Genomic DNA, 20,986 nt, shown 5'->3' on the forward strand with positions numbered 1-20,986 from the left:
CGACCTTTCATCCCACATCCAATTCCACGCCCCTAACCATTGAGTGCACACCTCCTACACGATGACCCCAAACAACAAAACATACATACAGACCACAAGCCCATTCGCCACCACATCTTAACTTCGGCAGTACGGACCTTGCATAATCCGTAATGTCCAGCCCACGTTCCTGCGTCCGGTAATGGAAATGAAGGATGCGCATGCTAGACAGCTTCACACCCACGAACGGGCCGTTCCATGCTTCTGGAAGGCGAAAACCGAACGAGCACTCCTGCGTACCTTATCAAAAGATACCAAGCATCTCCAAGGGAAGGTGCAGTGGCATATTGCATGAGGCAGTGTCTGGGACCTTCTTCTTCGGTAAGGTACATGGAAGTCATGGCATTGGACTGCGTGGGGGTGTTGGTGTGGGTGGCGCTGTACGCGCTGACATATATGGTGCCGTTATTGTAACAGGCTGAGCCTATTACATGCGCTACGCTGTGTGCGTAGCTGTCGTCATGCGATTCCTTCGAGATACATCTATAGGTTTCTGTCATCATCCATCTAATTCTACTTCGGCCCATCTTCGGTCCGCTCCTGTATTTATGTACAGCTAGCATCCTTTTGTAGCTCTTTGTCAAATCCACTCTGTTACAAGGCATCTCTTGATCAGTCATCTGTGTATCGTCATCGATACAGCCGCTGGGGTCTAGCCCCTTACAGTTATAGCCAGAAGGCTGTCGGAGATAACAATGTTTCAGTGGTCAATGTGGCTATATGATAACAATGTATCGGTGCTCAAGGTGGCCATATGGAACTGCATAGTGAAGTTCTGGTGAAAAACATATATTTATTACGTCGGCGCGGGATGAAAAGAATAGGAAGGAGACTGGCGGGTGATTCGCGATAAGGAACAGGAAGTGATAGTCTTGATCGACACATCCGATGGTCCCGGGAAGATCATTTGCGGAAGATCTTCCAGATTGTGAGAACGACACGCAGATCTGATGGGTTCGCATGTAGGCACTCTGAATTCTACCGCGAGCACTGTTAGAGAGCAATCGGTGAGTTATTCAGATAGTGACATAAGCCACCTGTTGCGGATAATGCTTTGTTGTGAATTCTGCATGTCTCGTGATACTCTCATCTGGATAGTAACCAAGATGTCTGATAGTCGACAATCAGGATTAGGAAGGAGCAATCGCTCTTGCGCAGCTGACTATAGATAGGTGCTCCGTTGTTCTCGACACTTATCGGACTTGGCAAAACTACTATTGATGGAAGCCGGCGAATCTTGCGCAATCGGAGCCAATTTCCCAAGAAGGGTTTTACCTGTTCGATCGATCCAATGGCGTGTTGAATACCAATGAGGAAGGCAGTTCGCAACAGTAGATTGCCACTTGGACATGGAGGTGCTCACGATTTTCATACGAGACTTTTCGTACGAGACCGCCTAATGATATCAACTGGCCACCAAGTTCAAGATGTACCTGGATCTCGAACCGCACATGTTGAAGCCACGAGAGATGTAGACAGGTACCCGGATGCCCGAGCGTACCTGGAGGGAGTAAGCTAACGCGAGCCGCCACCCCCTTGTATTCTTACCTAAAGCACTGCCGTGCATCCACACAACGGCGAAGCAGTGGGGTCAAGAACCGGCATAAGCGCTGGACACGATAAGGTCTTGGCATTAACGGAGCATGGACGGTCAGGGAAGGTCTTTAAAGCTTGTATGTAGATCGTCGCAGGGTCTCAGATACGTCTTGATCTCCGGGCTCCTGCTTCGGGCACTAGAGAGCTATTAGTGTAGTTTTCAGTCGGCAACCGGGGAAATTTGAGCCATGGCAAATCAGGCGATATGCATGTGGGTAGATGCATATGTGGTGAATGACGCACATGAGCCGAATGTTGGCTAAGCCATGCCGAAGTGCATAATCTGCCTGGAGAGTTGCTCCTTGGATTCTGTCAATTTCCGATGCCGATGTCGATTTTGATACCGATAGCCACATCATCGCTTTGTTTACTTATATGCTGACTGGGTCTGTGGCAGAGAAAACAATCCAAGGCTGCTTAGTGAGTGGGATTCCACTGTGTCATGCCGCCACGGTATTTGAAGAGAAACTAAGCTTTCAATGAGCTAGCTGGCCAAGATGTCTACCAGTCAAGTGATGAGCTGCTGTGCACCTTCTAAGTTGCGCGTGGACTTGACCCTTGACTCAGGAGCGTACCCGGGCTCTGGAGACGTAGGGCTACCACCGTCCCAATGGTAAGAAGTAGTGGAACCTGACATGAAACGCGTTTCTTTGATACCTTTTACGCTTGCCAGGTCGTGAGATGGTCCGAAATGACACATGTACCGGTACCTATTGAACAACGTCACATGCTAGTGGGATGTTTGATCTCAGAACGCCAAGCCCTGTAGGCGCCGACAAAGCTCCGAATCTCCGACGCGAGGCGCCCACTGCCACAACACCACAAACCGACGTCCAGCTACAGCAGTCGAGCCGACCCCAGAGGCGGCTTGTAGGTCCTCTTGGTGGGCGGAGTGCTTGACACAAGGGGCAGGTGGATCCTCGAGACGACCGTCACTCGCTTGCGGCCTTGCGATCGACACAGTGGCTAGACACCACGTATGAAGGACCCGAGATGTTCTGGACGAGGCTTGAAGGAGCGCGCCCACTGCATTATCCGTGGGATTAGGTTCTCCTTCCTATCGCAACACACTGCAGTTTGTAGTCCGGGCTACTTCTTTTTGTGCTTGTATCTCTTCAGTCAAACCTACTCTCTTCTCATGTCTTTTATTACAGAGCGCAAGGCGATTGCGCAAGATAGCGCCCCATTTGCGAGACAATAACGGCACTCCCTCGAGGTTCGGCAAGGCCACCAGCGTTTTCGCCAAGCTTTTTGATCTGTTGCCTCTTATCTACGGTGTGGCTAATGGCAAGGTCGGCTATATTGGTCTGCATCATGCTAGATCCCAAAGAAGGAGGTGGTTTCAGCACTTAACGTGCTTTTAAGCTTAATGCTAGCGGGTCTTGGGTGGTCAGCGGATGCACGGTATTGTGACTGCTGCAAATGATTGCAACCGAAGTCGCACGTCAATTGTGTCCACCCCTTGGTGTGGTCCAATAGAACTGGGCCCGGACGAAATCGCCATGTCATGATACAGCCCTTCCTGAGCATTTTGCTTTATCGCCCCAAAAGGAAGGCCATGAGCTTAACAGTGCCAAGTCCGTCAATAAAGTCAAACGAGTATCGTTGATTGGCCAAACCTGACGCATGTCTCTGCTCTCGCCTGAAACGGCATCGGTGTAGGTAGCTGCGACTTAGTTGCCAAGAGCTCAGAGACGCAAACGACATTCCCGTAATGTCATCATAGCCTATCATCTAACGTCTAAGCCCGGCAATTGGCATCTTTGCCCCTGCGATTATGGCAGCCTCCGCGGTATCATCTTCGCCTACTTTCTCAGCCTGCTGACTGTCACAATGACCTACGACTTTGTGTATTCAAAGCTTTCCATAAAACGGTGCGTGGTCACGAAACCTCGTCTTTCTTTGTTTCTAGCTTGGCGTGTATAGCATTTGAGCCGCGACAGCCCCAGTACGCGGACATGATGGTACCAACCAGCACAACGGCGGGTCGTCCCGATGTCTTGGGTCTCGCTTTCAGGGGTGGAAAAAGAAATGGACAACGTGCCAAACCGTCCAGACCCGCCCATGCTAGCATGCCGTGCCCGTCCGATATACAAGCCCAATGGGATATGCGGAGCTGCAACCAGCAAACAATGGCAGGTGGCCCATACGGATAGAGCTCAGGTGGCAATGCTGCATGAAACAGCTTCAATAATACTCGCCTTGCAACTGGCCCACTCATCGCATCTTCAGTCCCTTATCAGGCCTTGACAAGGGCCTTAGTCCCCGCCCAATCACACCATTATATCGACTTCTACGTTGGTTCTCTACGCGACCTTTTTGACATCCCTAAACCAGTAAGCAGCCTTAATATAAACTGCATCACGCCAAGGCACGGACATCTGACCTTCTACTCCCAGTTTATGCTCCTCCTTCTCTGAGAACTTGCGCCCGTTCCATCAACACTACCACGGTGTCTTGGAAGTTAGTAGTGCCGGACACGCTGTAGCACCTCCCAAACTAGGTATCGGACGTCTACAACCCCCATCTCCAGCCACACTAGCGACCAGCGACAACCCACACTGTGGTAGGAATAGGCCGGCCTACACGAGATCGACTCGTCGGCGTTGCTAATCTTAGCGGAAGGCGCCATAGCATCCTGTTATATCGTGTCGACTTTGAGCAGCCCAACACGTCTATATAAGGGATACAAGACGCCCTCTCAAAACATCAGGCTACGAGCACAGCAACACTCAGCCCATCAACAGCATCTTCTTCCCGACTTTCGTTCCAACAACATCGATCTTTGACCAACCATCAACATGCAGCTCTCACTCGTCATCGCTCTCTTGCCTTTGGCAATGGCCCTCCCGGCCCCAGTCATTGTTCCTCGTGAGGGTGCTCCCATCCCCGGAAAGTACATTGTCAAGATGAGGAACGACTTGAAGACCGACAACCTCGACAACCTCATCACCGCTGCCTTGAAGGTCATCAAGAAGGACCCTGCCCACGTCTACAAGTTCGGCGCCTTTGGTGGTTTCTCCGCTGAGATTACCGACGACGTTGTCGAGACTCTCCGCAACATGCAAGGTGTTGACTACATCGAGCAAGATGCCGTTGTCAAGGCCAACCTTGGCACCTCTGAGCCTCTCCAGAAGAAGGCCTACGTCACTCAGTCCTCTGCTACCTGGGGTCTTGGTCGTATCTCCCACGTCGCTCGTGGTACCTCTTCCTACACCTACGACAGCACTGCCGGTGCGGGTACTTGCTCCTACGTCATCGACACTGGTATCGCCACCTCCCACCCCGAGTTCGAGGGTCGTGCTACCTTCTTGGCCAACTTCGCCGGTGACGGCAGCAACACTGACGGTAACGGCCACGGAACCCACTGCGCCGGTACCATCGGCTCAAAGAGCTACGGTGTGGCCAAGAAGACCACCCTTTACGCTATCAAGGTCCTTGACGCCAGCGGCTCGGGAACCAACTCTGGTGTCATTGCTGGTATCAACTTTGTTGCCAACGATGTCAGGACCCGCAGCTGCCCCAACGGCGCTGTTGCCAACATGTCTCTCGGTGGCAGCCGCTCTACTGCTGTCAACTCTGCCGCTGCCAACGCTGTCAGCGCCGGTGTCTTCATGGCTGTTGCCGCAGGTAACTCTGCCGTAGACGCTGCCAACTCCTCGCCTGCCTCTGAGCCCACTGTCTTCACCGTTGGTGCCACTGACAGCTCTGACCGCCTGGCTACCTTCTCCAACTACGGCTCCGTCGTCGACATCCTCGCTCCCGGTGTCTCTATCCTCTCCACTTGGCTCAACGGTGGTACCGTAAGTTTGATTCTTTCCGAACACATTTTCCACAAACTAACAATTCATAGAACACCATCTCTGGTACCTCCATGGCTTCTCCCCACGTTGCTGGTCTCGCTGCCTACCTTCTTGCTTTCGAGGGCAAGAAGACCCCTGCCGCTCTCTCCACCCGCATTCAGTCCTTGTCCACCAAGAACAAGATCACTGGCCTTCCTTCTAGCACCAAGAACTACCTCGCTTTTAACGGCAACCCCAGCGGTTAAGCGGTTACTTCTTCTACCAAACTTTGCGATCACTTCTCGCTTTTGAGTGATAGCTTGATCCGCTTTCATGTACATGGATATCTTTCTCTCTTTTTTCGTTACGGATTTATGATGGCTGTTGTTGTTGCAAGTGTGGCTAGAGTTGGCCTGATCTCTGGGCATAGGTAGCATTAGTTCGAATGCAAGATGTCAAATGGGCTCATTCAATTTGCCTCTGATTGTTTGTGACTTTCTTTCCACAGCTAATTTTCAGCCTTTGGGGTCCATTATAAGAATTGTTCGGATTTCGACGGTTGAGATTACATGACGAAATCCGACCTTGTGCAACCGTCGCTAGAGGACTTCCGGCTGTGGCTAAGTTCCGATGAAGTGGCTTGCTTAGTATGACAATGCTGATACCAGCGTACCGAAACATTCAGAGTCAAAGAGGTATTCGCTGACATCATGAGAATGGGCCACAAAGCAGCTGGCCAACGGCCGATGCATCCAGTGCACCCGAACCTAGCCATAATGCTTACGGTGCAGGCTTTGATCTACATATAAAGGGAAAAGCGGTACTTGGATAGCCGCATGCGCTCAAGACTCAAGCTCTTATGTAAAGGTCCCCTCCTGCCCTGCATTTGGACTAGCGTAGAGATCTCGCGTCTTCAATTGACGCGTGCATCATCAGTTCCGTCAACCATCTGCCACCAACAGCCTCCGAGCTTCATGTAACGACCGTTTTCCATCTCCAGAGACATATGGATTCATCGTTTTTAATGTGTACAGATGCCGTGCAGCAAGAGAAGCCCGGTCCCGCCGACCTCGCTTGTCTTCTCAACAGTATCACCTCCACATCCCCGTATCCCGACGCTGAGTATGCGCTTCGATCTCAGCGTGTTTGCAATCGGCGTCAGATATTTACAATCTGTTTCATTCAACTCAATGCATTAAACAAGCCGACCAAGGCAATTGGCAATGTATCCTTGGCAGATTTTCCCGGCCGTAAATTGCTTTGTTACCGCAGATTGGTCGCCAATTAACCGTACTTTCAGGCCACTGTTCTGACGGGAAAACAGAAGAACGGATATTCCAGATTGCATGAAAGTTGCAGCGACTGATGCTTCCACAGCGTTGATGCACACGGAAGGTTGTTTCGTTGCACATGATGCCTGCGAGAAACGGCTTCCCATACGAATCCGCGCGCAAGGCTGCACCCCCAGCTGAATTTGCCCGAGTTGCCGACTTCCAAACATCCTGGTTCTACCGGCACTTAATTGGCAAGTTTACATCCTAATCAGCCGTCTCAGAAAACATCATCAATCTCTTCTGCCTCGTCACAGTGTGGCCACATCACAATCACTCCCGGGGCCCACGAATCGACGGGAGGCCTACTCAATGATTCAAGGCCGGATCGTGCCGACATTGTGACCTGCATGACACCTAAGCAGGATCAATTGGAATCGATTCAACTCTCTCGCGCTTTCTCAAAGAAAACAATGTAACCAATCTACGTGGCGCGTCAAACATTCCTCTTAGGGAGGGTCTACCTGCATGATCATGGTTACCTCTTCCCGATACAATGGCACGGCTGATATTCGCGCATGAGCCAACGCTTATCGCTGTAGATATCCACTAGCAAGGCATATTTTCCAAGCACGCGACTTTCTGGGCACGTTACCCAGTCATGCGGTAGCCTGATATGCGACTGCTTAGCGCGTAACTCCACCGGGAAAGCCTTTCACATGCCAAGACCTCTAGCTCTGGCGATCATTGTCCGTGCCCTATCATCACCGTCAGTCGACTAGTCCCAGGCCGATAGGCGTTTTCGCATACTACCAAAGTATTGAATGTACTCAGGTACCTTCAGATACGGTCGCTGCTTAATCACCAGCCGTCTGCATATGCCAGCAGAGATAGGGCATGCTGGTGCCCTGCTGGTGTAACGAATGCAACAAATAGGGGATCGGCTACAGTAGATCATGTTCCACTTCGGATTGCCCGGTCTTCCTACCACTCGAATCGAGCGGCGTAGGTGCGCTTTGTAAGCTTTGAATTGGACAATTACGCGCATGAAGTCCTGCGGTGCACATCCCTCAGTCTTCAGACATCCACATCACAGCAATAGATCCCGAACCTTCAGAGAGATGACAGTTAATCCGTAATGACTGCATGTTTGCCCTAGTCTGCAGCCTGGTGCATGCCCTCCGTTTATTGTGTACCCACAGCCTCCCGTCTGGACACCGGGGTCTATACCATTATTAGCGATCGCATATTCTTCTCGGAGAACACCAAAACTCTATGAAGATCTATTGTATGACTTGCACAACGGCTGCTCAACGTGAGTAGCCAGACTATTTTCTATGCAGGTTACAAAATGCTACTCAATATCCGGGAAGTACCAAACGCTTAGCTGTCCGTCAACGACCCATCCACTACATATCAATATCACCCCAGGAATACCATCCCTCGTACTCTCGAGAATTATTTTTGGGGATTTGGAAATCTAATTGTTTGCCAGAGGATAGGCAGTGATGTGTTGCACAGCATGTGTGCACGCGCAATGCTCATGATTTACCAGTACTACAGACTGCGGAACTGGCGGTCACATATTCCAGCGTACCATTCGATGGTGAAGGCTTATTAAAATTTTGGTACTTAAACAAGAGATATACTATAGATGCAGTGATGCCTCAGTACGAAGTATCCGAAACCCTGACACCTCCAGACGGCCATCATTGCTTCGATCACACACGTTAAACGGAACTCTTCATGATGATACACACACTCTTACTATTCACGCTGTTTTCTGCCGCAATTGCAGCACCTTTGATTGTGGCCAGGGCCGAGGATGCCATTGCCGGAAAATGGATTGTCAAAATGAAGGGCGAAGTAGCCACTCTCGCCGAAGACGACTTAACGGCTTCCATCTCCAGTCAGCCCGACTATCGCTACACAATGTCTGGGTTTCGAGGCTTTTCCGGTACCCTCACTAGTAAGGAACTCAGCCGACTACAGGAATCTGAGCATGTAGGATGTCTACGGCCGACTATTGCAGCACCCGATTGACATAGATAGGTCGACTATATCGAGCAGGATGCCAAGGTTCATGCATCAACAATGGTCTTACAATACAACTCTTCCTGGGGCTTGGCTCGCATCTCCCACAAGAAGCCGTATGAGACGACATACCTTTTCGATGAAAGTGCCGGGGAGGGCACATGTGTGTACGTCAAACGCTGCTACTACTTTCGAACTTCAGTAACAAACTGGGTGTAGCTATGTCATTGATACAGGTATAGAAACCGAGAACCCCGAGTTTCAAGGCCGTAGGCAACTTCACTCCCTAGCAAGAGGATACGCTGACCCTGCTAGGCGCTTTCTTCTTGGCAGACTTTTCGGGCGAGGATTCATGGAAGGATCTGATGGGGCATGGGACTCACGTGGCGGGCACAATTGGTTCTGCTACATGGGGTGTAGCGAAAAAGACCACCCTCTTCGCTGTCAGAGTTCTTGACCGGTACGGCAGTGGTACGAATGCTGGCGTGCTTGCAGGCATGCAGTTTGTCCTCAAAGATGCTCCGCAACGCGCGGCAGCTTGTCCCAAGGGCTTGGTCGTCAACATGAGCCTTGGAGGGTACAAGACGAAGGCTATGAATGCTGCTGTAAATCTTCCCGCTGTATCCCCATCAGCGCATGCTAATATTTGTCTAGGCCGCTGCTATTGCTTCGGCAGGCCTCTTTATCACCGTCGCAGCGGGCAACGACGGCGAGGATGCCGTAGGCTATTCTCCCGCATCAGAGCCGTCTGTATGCACTGTAGGGGCCACCGCTTCCAACGATACCTTCGCCTCATGGTCCAACCATGGGCCTTTGATCGACATCCTGGCCCCTGGTGTTGACATCACCAGCACGTGGCTCGGCGGCGCGATCCAAACTTTCTCGGGAACGAGCATGGCGACGCCACACATCACTGGCATTGGCGCATATCTGCTGGGTCTAGGGGCGAAAGCGGATAACCTATGTGGCATCATTGCCGGCATGGCTATAAAAGACGCGATTGACCCGAGCACAATGTACGCAAATACTGTGAACCTTTTGGCGTGGAACGGTGCGCAGGGGAGCAGCGGGTATGGGGGATCGTAGCGTCAGGGCTTAGTGCCTGGTGTGAGCAATTGCGAGTCATATAATGCTGAGAGAGCGACATGTATTTCCTGTCTGGGTAGTAGGTTGCTGGACTTGCTGGACCCCGCATGTCTTAGCCTCTGTATACTGTTGGCTAGCATTCACATTCTTCACTTTAAAGAAACTCCGACCCTTTCAAGGCACCGTGAGAAAACTCCATAGTGATGTAGCCATCTGAAGTAGTGGTGTTGATCAAGCGATGATCTTCGACGCATACGAACGTGTATGAAACCCTCACCTGCCGTGTCGTTTTCTGCATCATCGGCCGACGCTGACGCATCGCAATTCTGTTCCATGCGTAAGTTTCTGCGATCGCAACTATGGCAGTAGATCAAGGCCTAGATCCTCGTGTGAAGATTCGATAAGGTCATGTCACCCAAGCCTGCCACGGCCATCATCACTTCACTAAGGCGTCGCGCACGGCCAATCACAGTCGATGACATCAGCGATCTGCGGGGTACACCCCAGTCCCTTGCGCCTTTAGGCTAGCTTTGCGCTCGCAGCTCTGATTCTCCGACTCTCTTTCCCAAGAGCCTGCCATATACTGTTTCTTCCCGCTCTATATCTTGTTCCTCGTTTATACTACACTGCTCGGTTTCAAACGAGGCTCGCAGCGACAGAACGAAAACGTCCAAGATCATGGCGTCATACTTCGACCTCCCACCGCAGAAGGCGTCGACCGCAACATGTATAGATCAGCTGCCCCAGGACGAGCGCAAACAATTAGGGCGCATGAACAGTTTAATGTCACCCGCAGTGGCACAGATTCTCGAGGGCTTAGGCGATGAGCATTCGGACAGTGATAGCAGCGAAGGAGGGTTATCGGACGATGAGGATCAAGACGCTATTGAACACACCAAAAAGCATGACCCGATTGAAAATTTGCGCAAAAACAAGCAAAAACACGTCGCTGCACAGGCACCGAGGCCATCTTCTCTATCACCTTGCAGGAGTAATCCAAGATCTTCAAATAGAGGGTCTGGCAAGTCAAAATCCTCGTCCACACGTACTGAAAAGGACAGCCCGGCAAAAGCCAAACTGAAGCAGCCAACAATGGCACGCTTTCATTCTCTTCGCAGCATGCTTTTCCAACAGCGAATTGAAGACAAGATAAAGACGGCAACGGAGGAAGATTGCCAGAAAGAGCAGAATTCGGCAGACAGGTGGAGAAGTCAGCACGAAGAACGGCAAATGCATCGGCCCAAGACGCCAGAGAAAGACGTGCAGCAGAAGAACGGGATTGGAAGCAGGCTCAAGATGACGATGCGCAGGATGACTACCAGAGATGCGGGAGGCATGGAGAAGATAAGAGAGGATGGGGCGCCGGTCGAGTTTAACGATCGGGCTTCGACAGCGTCGTCGGATAACGAGGGCGAGCAGGATCAAGTGTCGAGACGTCGTCAAGATAGCGACAACAAAAGTATTGACCATGCAGATGTGGAGGACCTGGTTCGGTGGGTCAGCCAGCGGGATACTCCTAGCGATGGCGAGGCGCGGAAAGGCGGTGTTGTGGAAGTAAAGGAAGACAGCGGTCACGAAAGCATTGGAGATGCTGATGTTGATGACCTCGTTCGACATGTAAGCCGGAATCGAGAAGTCGAAGATGATAAAGAAGTCAGAGTGCACTCTGGTTACAGCGATGCGCCAACCGAGTCGGATAGCGAGTTGCATCACGTATCCTCTGGCGAAGAGGAAGATGCAGATGATCTTGTACGCTGGATATCGCACCGGGAGGGCCCCAAGGCAGGCCCAGTACGTCGCAACCTAGAAAAGCACGATCTCGACTCAGACGTAGGAGAGCACTATGACTCCGATGTCCCAGAGCTGGGCCGATGGTTCAAACGCCACGATGGCACGAGCGGCGAATCCGCACCGGCCTCACTGGTAGACGGAAACATCCAGGAACTCATTGAGGAGGAAGAGCGGGGTCGCCCACGCAGCAGGGAATCCGCTGACAGACCCAAGGAGAAGCGACACATGACCGAAGACGATGTCGACGAACTCGTCCGCTGGGTAACTCGCAAACACGACAAACCAACTGAAAGCGAAACCAGGGTAGAAACCCTCCAGCGCGAGGAAGAAGAGAAGAAACATGAACTAGGCATGAGTGTAGTAGACCAGGGCAGTCTGTCAAACGCAGACGTTCGAGATCTTGTCGACCATGCACGACAAACTAGCAGGGAAACATCATCGCCACCACCACCACCACCACCACCACCACCAGGAGTGGAAACCGGCGACTTGCGTGCGCTGCGCTGCGATAAGGAGCAGAAGAGTTCACGCCGAGATTTCCAAAATGACCTCAGCAGCAAGAGAGACGATCTCGATGACAAGAAAGAAGAGCAGCTTGGTATGAGCTTGGACGATGGCTCGTTAAGCCACAGCGACGTACAGGATTTGGTCGCGCATGTACAGAAGAGACAGGTTTGAGGTCCTGTATTCACTTTGCAAGACATGGGCGTAGCTGGGTGTTTTCTTTTTCGTTTTCTGTGCGAATGGGGTTCGGAAACGGGGGGCGCTAATGGTGTGCTCGGGAACTAATGGGTTGCGGCATCGTGTGCATGGGTTAGTCAGTACGGGCGGGGTTTTCATCGGCGGATATTTGTCTGAGCGCTTCGTTTTTGTCATCAACTTTGGCACTCTGAGGAAGGAGAGGACGCAGGTGTGTTTTGTGATTTGATTTGCATTGGCGGGGGGGGGGGGGGGCAAGGGGGTAGAAATGAAGTAATGACACGTCGTACCCGAGGATTGGGATGTATGAGTATAGCAGCATTATAAATTTTGAGCGATGATATTGGAATACCAAGTAGTAGGATTGGAAATTTTACGAAACTTTATCATGCATATCTACCATCTTGGAGATGCGCAGAGAAAACAGGACAGGGATAAAGTCTAATATAATAAACCCAAAGTATTCGTACAGGCATCAAAGAACCAGAAAAGAAAAAAGGGTTATGTTATGTTCCCAAAAAGCCAACATGCACACACTCGCCTGCAAATGCAATTCCAAACCAAACCAAACCAAACCAAAATCAGCCCACCTTGACCGCCTCAACGCCATCAAACTGCAACCTCCTAAACATACCCCTAATAATCCCACACTTCCTCTCCCTCTCCGCATCCCTCGTCCTCATCTCCGTACGCATCGGACCCAGCATATCCGTGCCATCACCCCGATGACCCCCCTCCTTGATATTCGTAAAAAACATCCTCCTCCCCGACGCATCCAGCGGTTCCCACTTTGCAATCTTGACGTCCTTTCTCGGAATAGTCTCATGTTCGACATTGGGGTCGAGGAACTTGATAAACGAGATGAAGTAATCCGAAATCTCGTTTTGGCGACGCACCATGACTTGGCCGACGGTGCCGGCGTGTTTGGTGCCGAAGCCGTTTTCAATGTCGACGCCCCACATGACGTCCCATTGGTATTGGTACGTGGGCACAGTGGGCGGTTTGTGCTCGGCCATTGCGTTGGAGGCTAGGTACGTGGGGCAGATGTAGCGAATGTCGCCTTGGGCTTTTGCGACGGCGTCCCACCATTTGCCGCTGTCGGGCCAGTGGCGGTCGTTGGGGTAAGTAAGTTTTTACGAGCGTGTTGAGGTCTTCGTCGGTGAGGAGTGGGTAGTGGTCTTTGAGGTAGGATTTGAATTCGGCTTCGTTGTCGGTGGTCTTCTTGACTTGGTCCGAGCCTTCGTTGGAGGTGAAGCCGATGATGGTGGGGACTTTGGCGTAGCGGTTTGCCATGATAGACGCGGGGGGCGGGGGCTGTGAACATGCCGCCTGCGGGCTCGGTGGTCGGCGCCCACATCCAGCGGGGTGGAGTGTTGCGGCCGGGGAAGTTCATGGGGTAGTTCTCGTAGTAGAGATCGCCCGTGGCTGCATTGCGCACGCAGGCAATGTCGGTACAGTTCAGGCCCGAGGCTACCTCGTTGTAGAACTTCTCGGCTTGTTCGGTCGTGAAGAAGGTCGGACTTGCGGGGGATTGGGCGATGGCGCCGTGGAAGAGCTGTTTGCGGCCGGTGCCGGGGACGGGGTAGTAGTTGTCGCCTTGGTTGGCAGTGAGTTGCAGCATTACGGATGCGCCACCTGCACTCGTGCCCATGATGACGACGTGGTCGGGGTTACCGCCAAAGTAGCGAATGTACTTCTGGACCCATTCCAGCGCCGCTCTCTGATCGCGGAGTCCATTGTTGTAGTTGCCGTCCTTTGCAATCTGCTCTCCAGACAAGAAGCCGTAAATGCCATTGCGGTAGTACATGGTGACTACTACGATGCCCTTGTCGAGTTTGCCGTTGACACCCTTTTCACGCCGCGCCTTCTCCACCATCTCGCCTCCATTGCTGCGTCCCGGTAGATGGAAACCACCGCCAGGAATGTTGACCAGAACAGGTAGATCGTCACCAGGTTCGGCATCGAACGGGGTGAAGACGTTTAAGCTCAGACAGTCCTCTGTCGAACGTGCCTTGATTCCCAATACCTCTGGTCCTGAGATATCCTTCCTGTTCCTCAGATTTGGGTCAATCTTTTGTATCCTCGGGCACATGCCCAGCGCCCCATCCCATACCAAAGGCTTCTCACCAATGCCAATACCATATGTCCTGTTCACGGGCTGCGGTCCCCGGAATCTGTTCTTGCCACCTGCGTCGGCCGCATACGGTATGTTCCAGTAGGATCTGACTTTTTCCGTGACATTTGGTCTGATAGCTAGGTAGTCTAGCTCAACAACGTACGGGTCTTCGTTGTTCTTCAGCGGCGGGGTGAAGGGGGAGGTAGGTTTCGTGCTCAACGGTGGCATCCAGTCGGTGCTGGGACGCAGATCGGGCGAATAGAGAAAGGCAAAAGTGAAAGCAAGAACGACGGCAGCAACGAGACCTAAGATGACGCGCCGGTCAAAGATGAGGCTCGAGTTGAGCGGCCGGATTGCCATGGTGGGCAGGCGGTGGGATAGTCGCAAAAGAGTGTCGTGTGTCGCAAAACAAGGCGGCAGCTTTCTATCGCAAGACTGTACGAGGCTGCATCTGCGCCCTCAAAACTGTTTTTGGGGATTGCCAGAGGACACTTTGCAGGCGAAGTCTAGGAAAGTAGCCTCTGGGCTGTGGCTATCGCAGACGTTCCAAGAAACCCATGTCTCCAACTTGCCCTATCCCTGGTCTGACGGGGGCACCGAACAGGCTAAGGGGGCGGCAATCGGCACCATGCCCTTGGCGCTGACGCGTATCGACTTTGCCCAAATGCCATGACTGATGAATGAATATCTTCCAATTAAGCGGCACCGCGTCTAAAGAGTCGACATTGAGGCAGATGGTAGGTCGTGTTGATGCAGCAGTCAGCAAAAGGGTTCAAGGCTTGGCCTCGAATACGAAGTTGGTATGACAAGATTGCCGCAAATAGCTAGCGTTCTCGTATACCGGTACATGTCGTGCCCACCTGGAGCATCGTCTACCTTCAAGATCCAAACTTTCATACCAGTAATTATTTCCTCGTTTCTACTATCGAGGCCTAGGCAAGTATTGACTCGGCCATTAAGTGAGCTGCAGACAGCATCCATCACATCTTCGTGCTTAGAATATCACACAAAACATTGAGTTGGTATGCGACCCAGATCATGGCTCTCTCACCTGCCGTCTTCGCGACTCTCGCACTGTCACCACTCTCTCACCTGGGACTATCTCCGAGGACAAGCATGAGCTATCTCAGTTCATGGCTACTACTCTTTGATATCTCCTCTTCTTCCTTCCTCTCTTGTTTTATCCTCCTACTCTTTCATCAATCATCTTGATCCGTAACATTTCAATCAGCCATCTTCGGTTCCGACACAAGCTTGGGCAGTGCGACTATGTAGGGTCCAAGTTAGCGTGGCGTTTGCATCTTTGCAAACCTTCAACTCTAATAGTTTCCTCCTCCAGTTCCCCACTCCGATCTTCCATCTCCCACTTCCCCGGCTCCGACTTCACATCTCTCGCTTGTCGCCGAGCAACACCCCGCCATAAGCTATGTCGTCGCCGTTATTGTTACCGCAAGATACCATCACCAGGATCAAGAATCAAGGCGCAAACCTGATTACCGATGAGCAGAACGGCTCACGCAAGGTTTCTTTGAGCCTCGTCAGCGCATCGGCATCCCGCTCATCTTCAGCTTCACTAGTCGACGAAACATACATCAGTATTCCCGTACGACTTGAGTCGGCCTCAACGTTTGAGTTCCTTTGTTACAAAGCAGAGAAGGCAAAGCAGATCTTCGATACACTCGTCCTCAAGCAACAGGAGACGCATACCACATTAAACATCGATGGCTATGCGACGGCACATGCGACGAGTATCTGTGATAAAGCACAAGATTCAACTGATGATTGGTTCACAGTCATGAAGGAGGCAGGCATCAAGGACGAAATCCAGACCGCGCTCATGAAAAAGGAGCACGAGAGAATCCGGAGGACATGTACGCTCTCCAGGTGGATTGAGGTTATCATCGAGACAAACTATCTCGCTTTAGTGGAGCTGAACGCCAGGATTTTATGCGAACTAGGCGAGCCAGCAGAACTTCCATTACGTGGAGGCGGAGAAGACGAGTACACCATACCACAGATGCCCGGTGGCCATTTGGCCATTTTCAAAAGTGTCGAGTACAGCCGAGCCTCCGGATGTATCTCGGAAGACGGCTCAATGGATCTTGGCCGACTGGAGAGTTCCGGACCAACCGACTTCGCGCGCAGGGGTGGACTATACTTTACCCATCAGTTATGGGTCGCACGTCACTACTCAGCGCTAATTCACGATGCTTGCCCCGTTTCAGATCGCCGAACCGTCGAGATTCACGTCCCTTTAGCTCATCTTGACAAAGTGAAGACCTGGGATCTGAAACCGGATGAAGATGATTCTAAACGCCTACTATATTTCTCTCGGCGCGACGAAAGGTACCCAAAAGACATCTCGCAGAAAAGGGCCGCCCACGGCGTCATCCAAGGCGCCATTGCGCATACGCACAATTTGGCCTTTGCCAAGATGTCATCGTGGCAAGAAGTAACCGAGAAGCACATTCTCATGGAAGACGACGAGGACGGCGCACCGCTGAAGATTGCTAAACAGTACGTTTGGATTAAAGAGGGCGCCATTGAGCAATTGGAAGAAGATTGTGTAGGCAAGGTCTATCTTCGTCTCCCGGAGTATGGCTTCAGAAAGGTCGCGCAACCGTGGGATGATATGTCGAGCAAGAGCAAAGCAGCTTTGGTGTAGTGGCGGTTTTTGTTCAACAGGCCGAATGACTTGCGAATCAGGGCAAAAGTTAAAAAGTGTTGAGACAAAAAGTGAACACTCTTTGCCACTGCGTTGATTGGTACACATACCTTTCTAACAAAAAGTGCTTTTACATTTCTTATAGGAGTATTGCTTATTACGTGGTACAGTTCTATTGATTTCTTGCATTTCACAATTGGTGTTTTTTCAAATCGAGCTTGTTCTTGCAGAGAAGGTCATCATAGCCGATATGCCTGGTGGGTCTAATATCAACCATTTCCGCATGGCTAACCCCAAGCGCTATTCACAAGATTGTGACATGACGATTGTTGTGGCGAAACTTTTTCGTCTCGCAGATGACTCGTCGTTCAGGACCTTGTATATGGAGGCTTATCGCAGACGACGGAGTGGAAGTGTGATCCTTGTGGCGACGAGATCAGATGTGGGTTCATATGATCAGGCCAAGACCACGACTAACATGACCAGGAACTTATTGATACAATCAATCCGACAATATCCATGGATGCCACTGCAGAAGATCAAATAGCACTCATGAATCAGAAGTCAAAAGAACTACCAGGCGAACATAACTCTCAAATCGCGGAAGAAAAGAATGATAGCGCATAAGAACAGCCTAGAGCAGTAAGTCAATTAATACTTTGGGTTATTCATCGCTAAATTAAACCAGACGTCATGGTATTCTCATTGAGTGCCGAAACACACGAGTGAGCAGAGTCGCTTTCGACAAATATCGCGCCAATACCGGAGACGATGCTGGAGCCGCGGTTTATTGTATATCCAACCTCATGTATGCGCGGCATCTCCGTGGCTACGACAAGACAAATGACCGACACGCTCCAACTATGACTATAGAGCAGACACAGCTTCCGGATTTATGTTCTCAGATCTATAGTTCACCCTCTAAGGGAAGAACGGCCTGCTTAGATCACCACGTTAAAGTGTCAATCCCTGCACTTTTAAACACGATTCAGATGACTTGCACCACGACCACGGAGAACAGAGTGGATCATTTAGTAAACATCGTCCAAGGACATCGAGAGGTATTTAAGCACATTCTATTCTCTTGTTATTCATTATTAACTCTCACAGAACCTAAGGGCTAGGATACTTGCGCTTATGAAGAGATTCGCCACCAAGGATATCAAGCAGCTATATGATGCACTGTCACATCAAACATTGCAGGCTCAATTCGATTCGCGTGCACTACACAATCTGAGGATATGGGAGAACTTGGTATGTTCCATCATGAGCTACATTGCATGGTCACTGACAGGATCTCAGAGTGCAGCTACACACAGGACCGCCTGTAACAAGAAGGGTATGACTGGCCAGACGGACTTAACCTTCCATGATGATCTAACACTGTATAGGTATCTATACGCAAAAGAAGAAACATATATACCTGAATTGGGATGAAAGTCTCTTCTCTCCAGTCAAACAAACCATCGACCAAGCTTTTCGCTCAATCGTTGATGGGTCGGTTGAGACTTTCAAGGCTGAGGCTTCCCAGGCCAGCAAGGAAGTCATAAGGAAATTAGACCACGACCTCAAAAGTAAGTTTGACGGCTTCGAAACAGGATGAGCTTCACTGATCAATATTCCAGACGATCCCAGAGCTTTGGCTTGCAATGCATACAAGATATGCTTCAAGGGCGGCATCTCTGGCCTTCAGGAAGAAGTCGAAAACAGCATTGAGGTCGCAGCGAGAGCTCTCAAGAATGAAATGACGTGAGTGAGCAGGAACGAACTTGGGGCTCTCAGACTAACACTCGTAGAAAAATTCACGTACGATCAGCAAGTCTCAAGAAGGAAGACTATTTTCCGCAAGCAATGGCCCCAATCTACGAAGCAGCCTACAACACGAAAAGTGCCACCAAGAGTAAGATCTCCAATATCATCTTCAATCTAAAACTAACTCAGTGCAACAGACTCTACCTTGTATGTAGCACGGAAAGCCTACCTCAGAAACGCCATTCCCGGCCCCAACGGACCGTTCCCCAAGATCGCCAGTCGTGCCAAGGCACATGCAGAGGCAGTCATCGGGAAAGTCAGTCGGGGCCTTGGAGAGAATCTCGATGAATTGCTGCTTGCTAAGCAAGAAGTCTTCGAAATGATGAAGAGCAGGAAAGAGAACGATACGCCCGCGGGACAAAAGTTCTGCAGCGACTTGGACCCGATTGTCAAGGAGACCAGGAGGATTCTTGATGGGGTTGTCAAGGAGAGCCTGGATCTCTGCAAGCAGTACAAGTGAGCCGTCAGAATGAAGTGAGGACTTGTTCTGGTGCTGCTTGTGAGTTCAGAATTGTGGCAAAGGTCGAGAAGTGATTTTGCATTTCTTGTGGGAGTTTTGTTTTGTCGGTGTCTTGCGTGGTATGGTTCCATTGATTCCTTGCATTTTGTACTTGGCATTCATCAAATCGAGCTTACAAAGGCTCATCGGGGATCAAACTGCAGCACATGCTCCCCTCCCAAATCCTGTAAATCAATAGAAATTGCATCTCAGCCGCTCATCACATTTCTCCCATCATGCTATCCTAAACCCTCACACAAACAGCAAACACCGTGCCAACCACCGCACCCACAGCACCCCAAAGAGACGCAGAAACCCTCGCCGAAGCCCCCATCCGTGCAAACAAATAACAATCCCCCGAATCCTTCTCCTTCTCTTCCCTATCCTGATCCCACACGTAGAAGCTACCTATAGGATACTCCGTGGTCCCACACTTGCCCTCATTCTCACTCCAACAAGTGAACCCATACCAAGGCAGCAGCCGCGACGAATTCTTCGGATCCAGCTCCGAGCACCCTTTGCTTGGGAAAATGTTCACCAGGAGGTTTGCGTAATGGCCTGGTTTATCCTCGTCGTCTATTGCAAAGGCTAGGTGCTGGCGGTATAGGAGACTAGAGTAGTTTCCCTGTGGGTCGTATGTATCCAGGTTCTCGAGCTGCCAGTGTATTCCGGCGTTTGATGTGTCGTCGAATGAGTTTATGATGTTTTGCGATTGGTTGGCGAAGCCTTGGGTCGTGTTGCCGCCGAAGAGCGTGGCGAAGTCGAAGCAGTGGCCTACGATGGGGGTGCTTGATGTGGTGAAGGTTAGGGCGCTGCTGTTGTTGGTGAAGGAGCAGGTATCGTCCTGGGGGGTTTGGAAGAAGCGGAGGGTTAGGTTTGTGCTGTGGGGTGGTTAGGAGAGGGGTTGGGAGTGGGGGACGGGTGGAACTACTTTGTGTAAGTGGATTGCGCGAGGGCTTGGAAGGGGAATGCTAGGAGTGCTACAGAGGCGGCTTTACTAAAGGGATGGATGGGTTGCATCTTGACTTGGGATGGAATGTTCGCGCAGATATGCAGATGCTTCACACATAACAAATAATGTCCAAGAAGAGATGTAATGTGACCGTGTTCTTGGACTCCAGGATTCGCAAGCTTGACATACTTGCGATCTCCAAGTCCTTTATGAGATGGATAGAGAATAATCAGGCCCCCGCCAAGACCTCCATGTAGTCATGGACAGGGCATTTTTCGTGTTGGAAAGACCATGTTCAATATAACGCGTAAATCGCTTCTGTTCGAACAACTCCGATGGCGCAGGCCAAATTCGCGTGCCGAGTTAACCGTGAAAGCTTGCCATTGCTTGAAACAAATAATTACGCCCCGCGTTAGGTTGCTATCGCTAAAATGCAACAGCCTGTAAGATCTCAAGGTAGTCCGAGAAATGGGTCTCTCGGGTGGCACAGTTGTGTTCTGTGTTGCCTCCCTTGGAATGATGTCATGTAGCTTGTTTACGGTTTACGCATTACTTAGTATAGTAATGATCGCTGTGGTGTGTTTAGCCTGACCGGGTGTCGGCTCGAGCATGAGACACGTGAACGCTATGCTCCGTTCGGAAGG

General features: G+C 51.0%; 8 protein-coding genes across 8 annotated transcripts; 6 read left to right on the forward strand and 2 right to left on the reverse strand.

The window, feature by feature from the left end:
• Nucleotides 1-4,436: 4,436 nt before the first annotated feature.
• Nucleotides 4,437-5,683, forward strand: PtrM4_058680 (oryzin precursor; the record flags this gene model as incomplete). The annotated part of the gene is made up of 2 exons (XM_001932656.1): nt 4,437-5,438; nt 5,489-5,683. 2 exons carry the CDS (start codon nt 4,437-4,439, stop codon nt 5,681-5,683), a joined length of 1,197 nt encoding a protein of 398 aa, XP_001932691.1.
• A 2,859-nt stretch (nt 5,684-8,542) lies between these two features.
• On the forward strand, nt 8,543-9,808 carry PtrM4_058690 (oryzin precursor; the record flags this gene model as incomplete). The annotated part of the gene is made up of 5 exons (XM_001932657.1): nt 8,543-8,692; nt 8,741-8,889; nt 8,942-8,991; nt 9,038-9,327; nt 9,377-9,808. 5 exons carry the CDS (start codon nt 8,543-8,545, stop codon nt 9,806-9,808), a joined length of 1,071 nt encoding a protein of 356 aa, XP_001932692.1.
• A 678-nt stretch (nt 9,809-10,486) lies between these two features.
• Nucleotides 10,487-12,277, forward strand: PtrM4_058700 (uncharacterized protein; the record flags this gene model as incomplete). The annotated part of the gene is made up of 2 exons (XM_066105416.1): nt 10,487-11,972; nt 12,075-12,277. 2 exons carry the CDS (start codon nt 10,487-10,489, stop codon nt 12,275-12,277), a joined length of 1,689 nt encoding a protein of 562 aa, XP_065964043.1.
• A 602-nt stretch (nt 12,278-12,879) lies between these two features.
• On the reverse strand, nt 12,880-14,774 carry PtrM4_058710 (PnbA, Carboxylesterase type B; the record flags this gene model as incomplete). Its single annotated transcript, XM_066105417.1, has 2 exons — nt 12,880-13,393; nt 13,621-14,774. The coding sequence occupies 2 exons, from the start codon at nt 14,772-14,774 to the stop codon at nt 12,880-12,882; spliced, it is 1,668 nt and encodes a 555-aa protein (XP_065964044.1).
• A 1,066-nt stretch (nt 14,775-15,840) lies between these two features.
• On the forward strand, nt 15,841-17,079 carry PtrM4_058720 (uncharacterized protein; the record flags this gene model as incomplete). The annotated part of the gene is made up of 1 exon (XM_001932660.2): nt 15,841-17,079. The coding sequence occupies one exon, from the start codon at nt 15,841-15,843 to the stop codon at nt 17,077-17,079; it is 1,239 nt and encodes a 412-aa protein (XP_001932695.2).
• A 250-nt stretch (nt 17,080-17,329) lies between these two features.
• On the forward strand, nt 17,330-17,706 carry PtrM4_058730 (uncharacterized protein; the record flags this gene model as incomplete). The annotated part of the gene is made up of 2 exons (XM_066105418.1): nt 17,330-17,521; nt 17,566-17,706. The coding sequence occupies 2 exons, from the start codon at nt 17,330-17,332 to the stop codon at nt 17,704-17,706; spliced, it is 333 nt and encodes a 110-aa protein (XP_065964045.1).
• A 365-nt stretch (nt 17,707-18,071) lies between these two features.
• PtrM4_058740 (uncharacterized protein) lies at nt 18,072-19,351 on the forward strand (the record flags this gene model as incomplete). The annotated part of the gene is made up of 7 exons (XM_001932661.2): nt 18,072-18,140; nt 18,190-18,333; nt 18,382-18,418; nt 18,471-18,653; nt 18,705-18,828; nt 18,876-18,979; nt 19,029-19,351. The coding sequence occupies 7 exons, from the start codon at nt 18,072-18,074 to the stop codon at nt 19,349-19,351; spliced, it is 984 nt and encodes a 327-aa protein (XP_001932696.2).
• Nucleotides 19,352-19,836: 485 nt separating this feature from the next.
• On the reverse strand, nt 19,837-20,410 carry PtrM4_058750 (Herpes-BLLF1 multi-domain protein; the record flags this gene model as incomplete). Its single annotated transcript, XM_066105419.1, has 3 exons — nt 19,837-19,839; nt 19,929-20,271; nt 20,322-20,410. 3 exons carry the CDS (start codon nt 20,408-20,410, stop codon nt 19,837-19,839), a joined length of 435 nt encoding a protein of 144 aa, XP_065964046.1.
• Between the last annotated feature and the right edge of the window lie 576 nt (nt 20,411-20,986).

The sequence above is a fragment of the Pyrenophora tritici-repentis genome, chromosome 2 (assembly GCF_003171515.1).
Source record: "Pyrenophora tritici-repentis strain M4 chromosome 2, whole genome shotgun sequence".
NCBI classification, from domain to species: Eukaryota; Fungi; Ascomycota; class Dothideomycetes; order Pleosporales; family Pleosporaceae; genus Pyrenophora; species Pyrenophora tritici-repentis.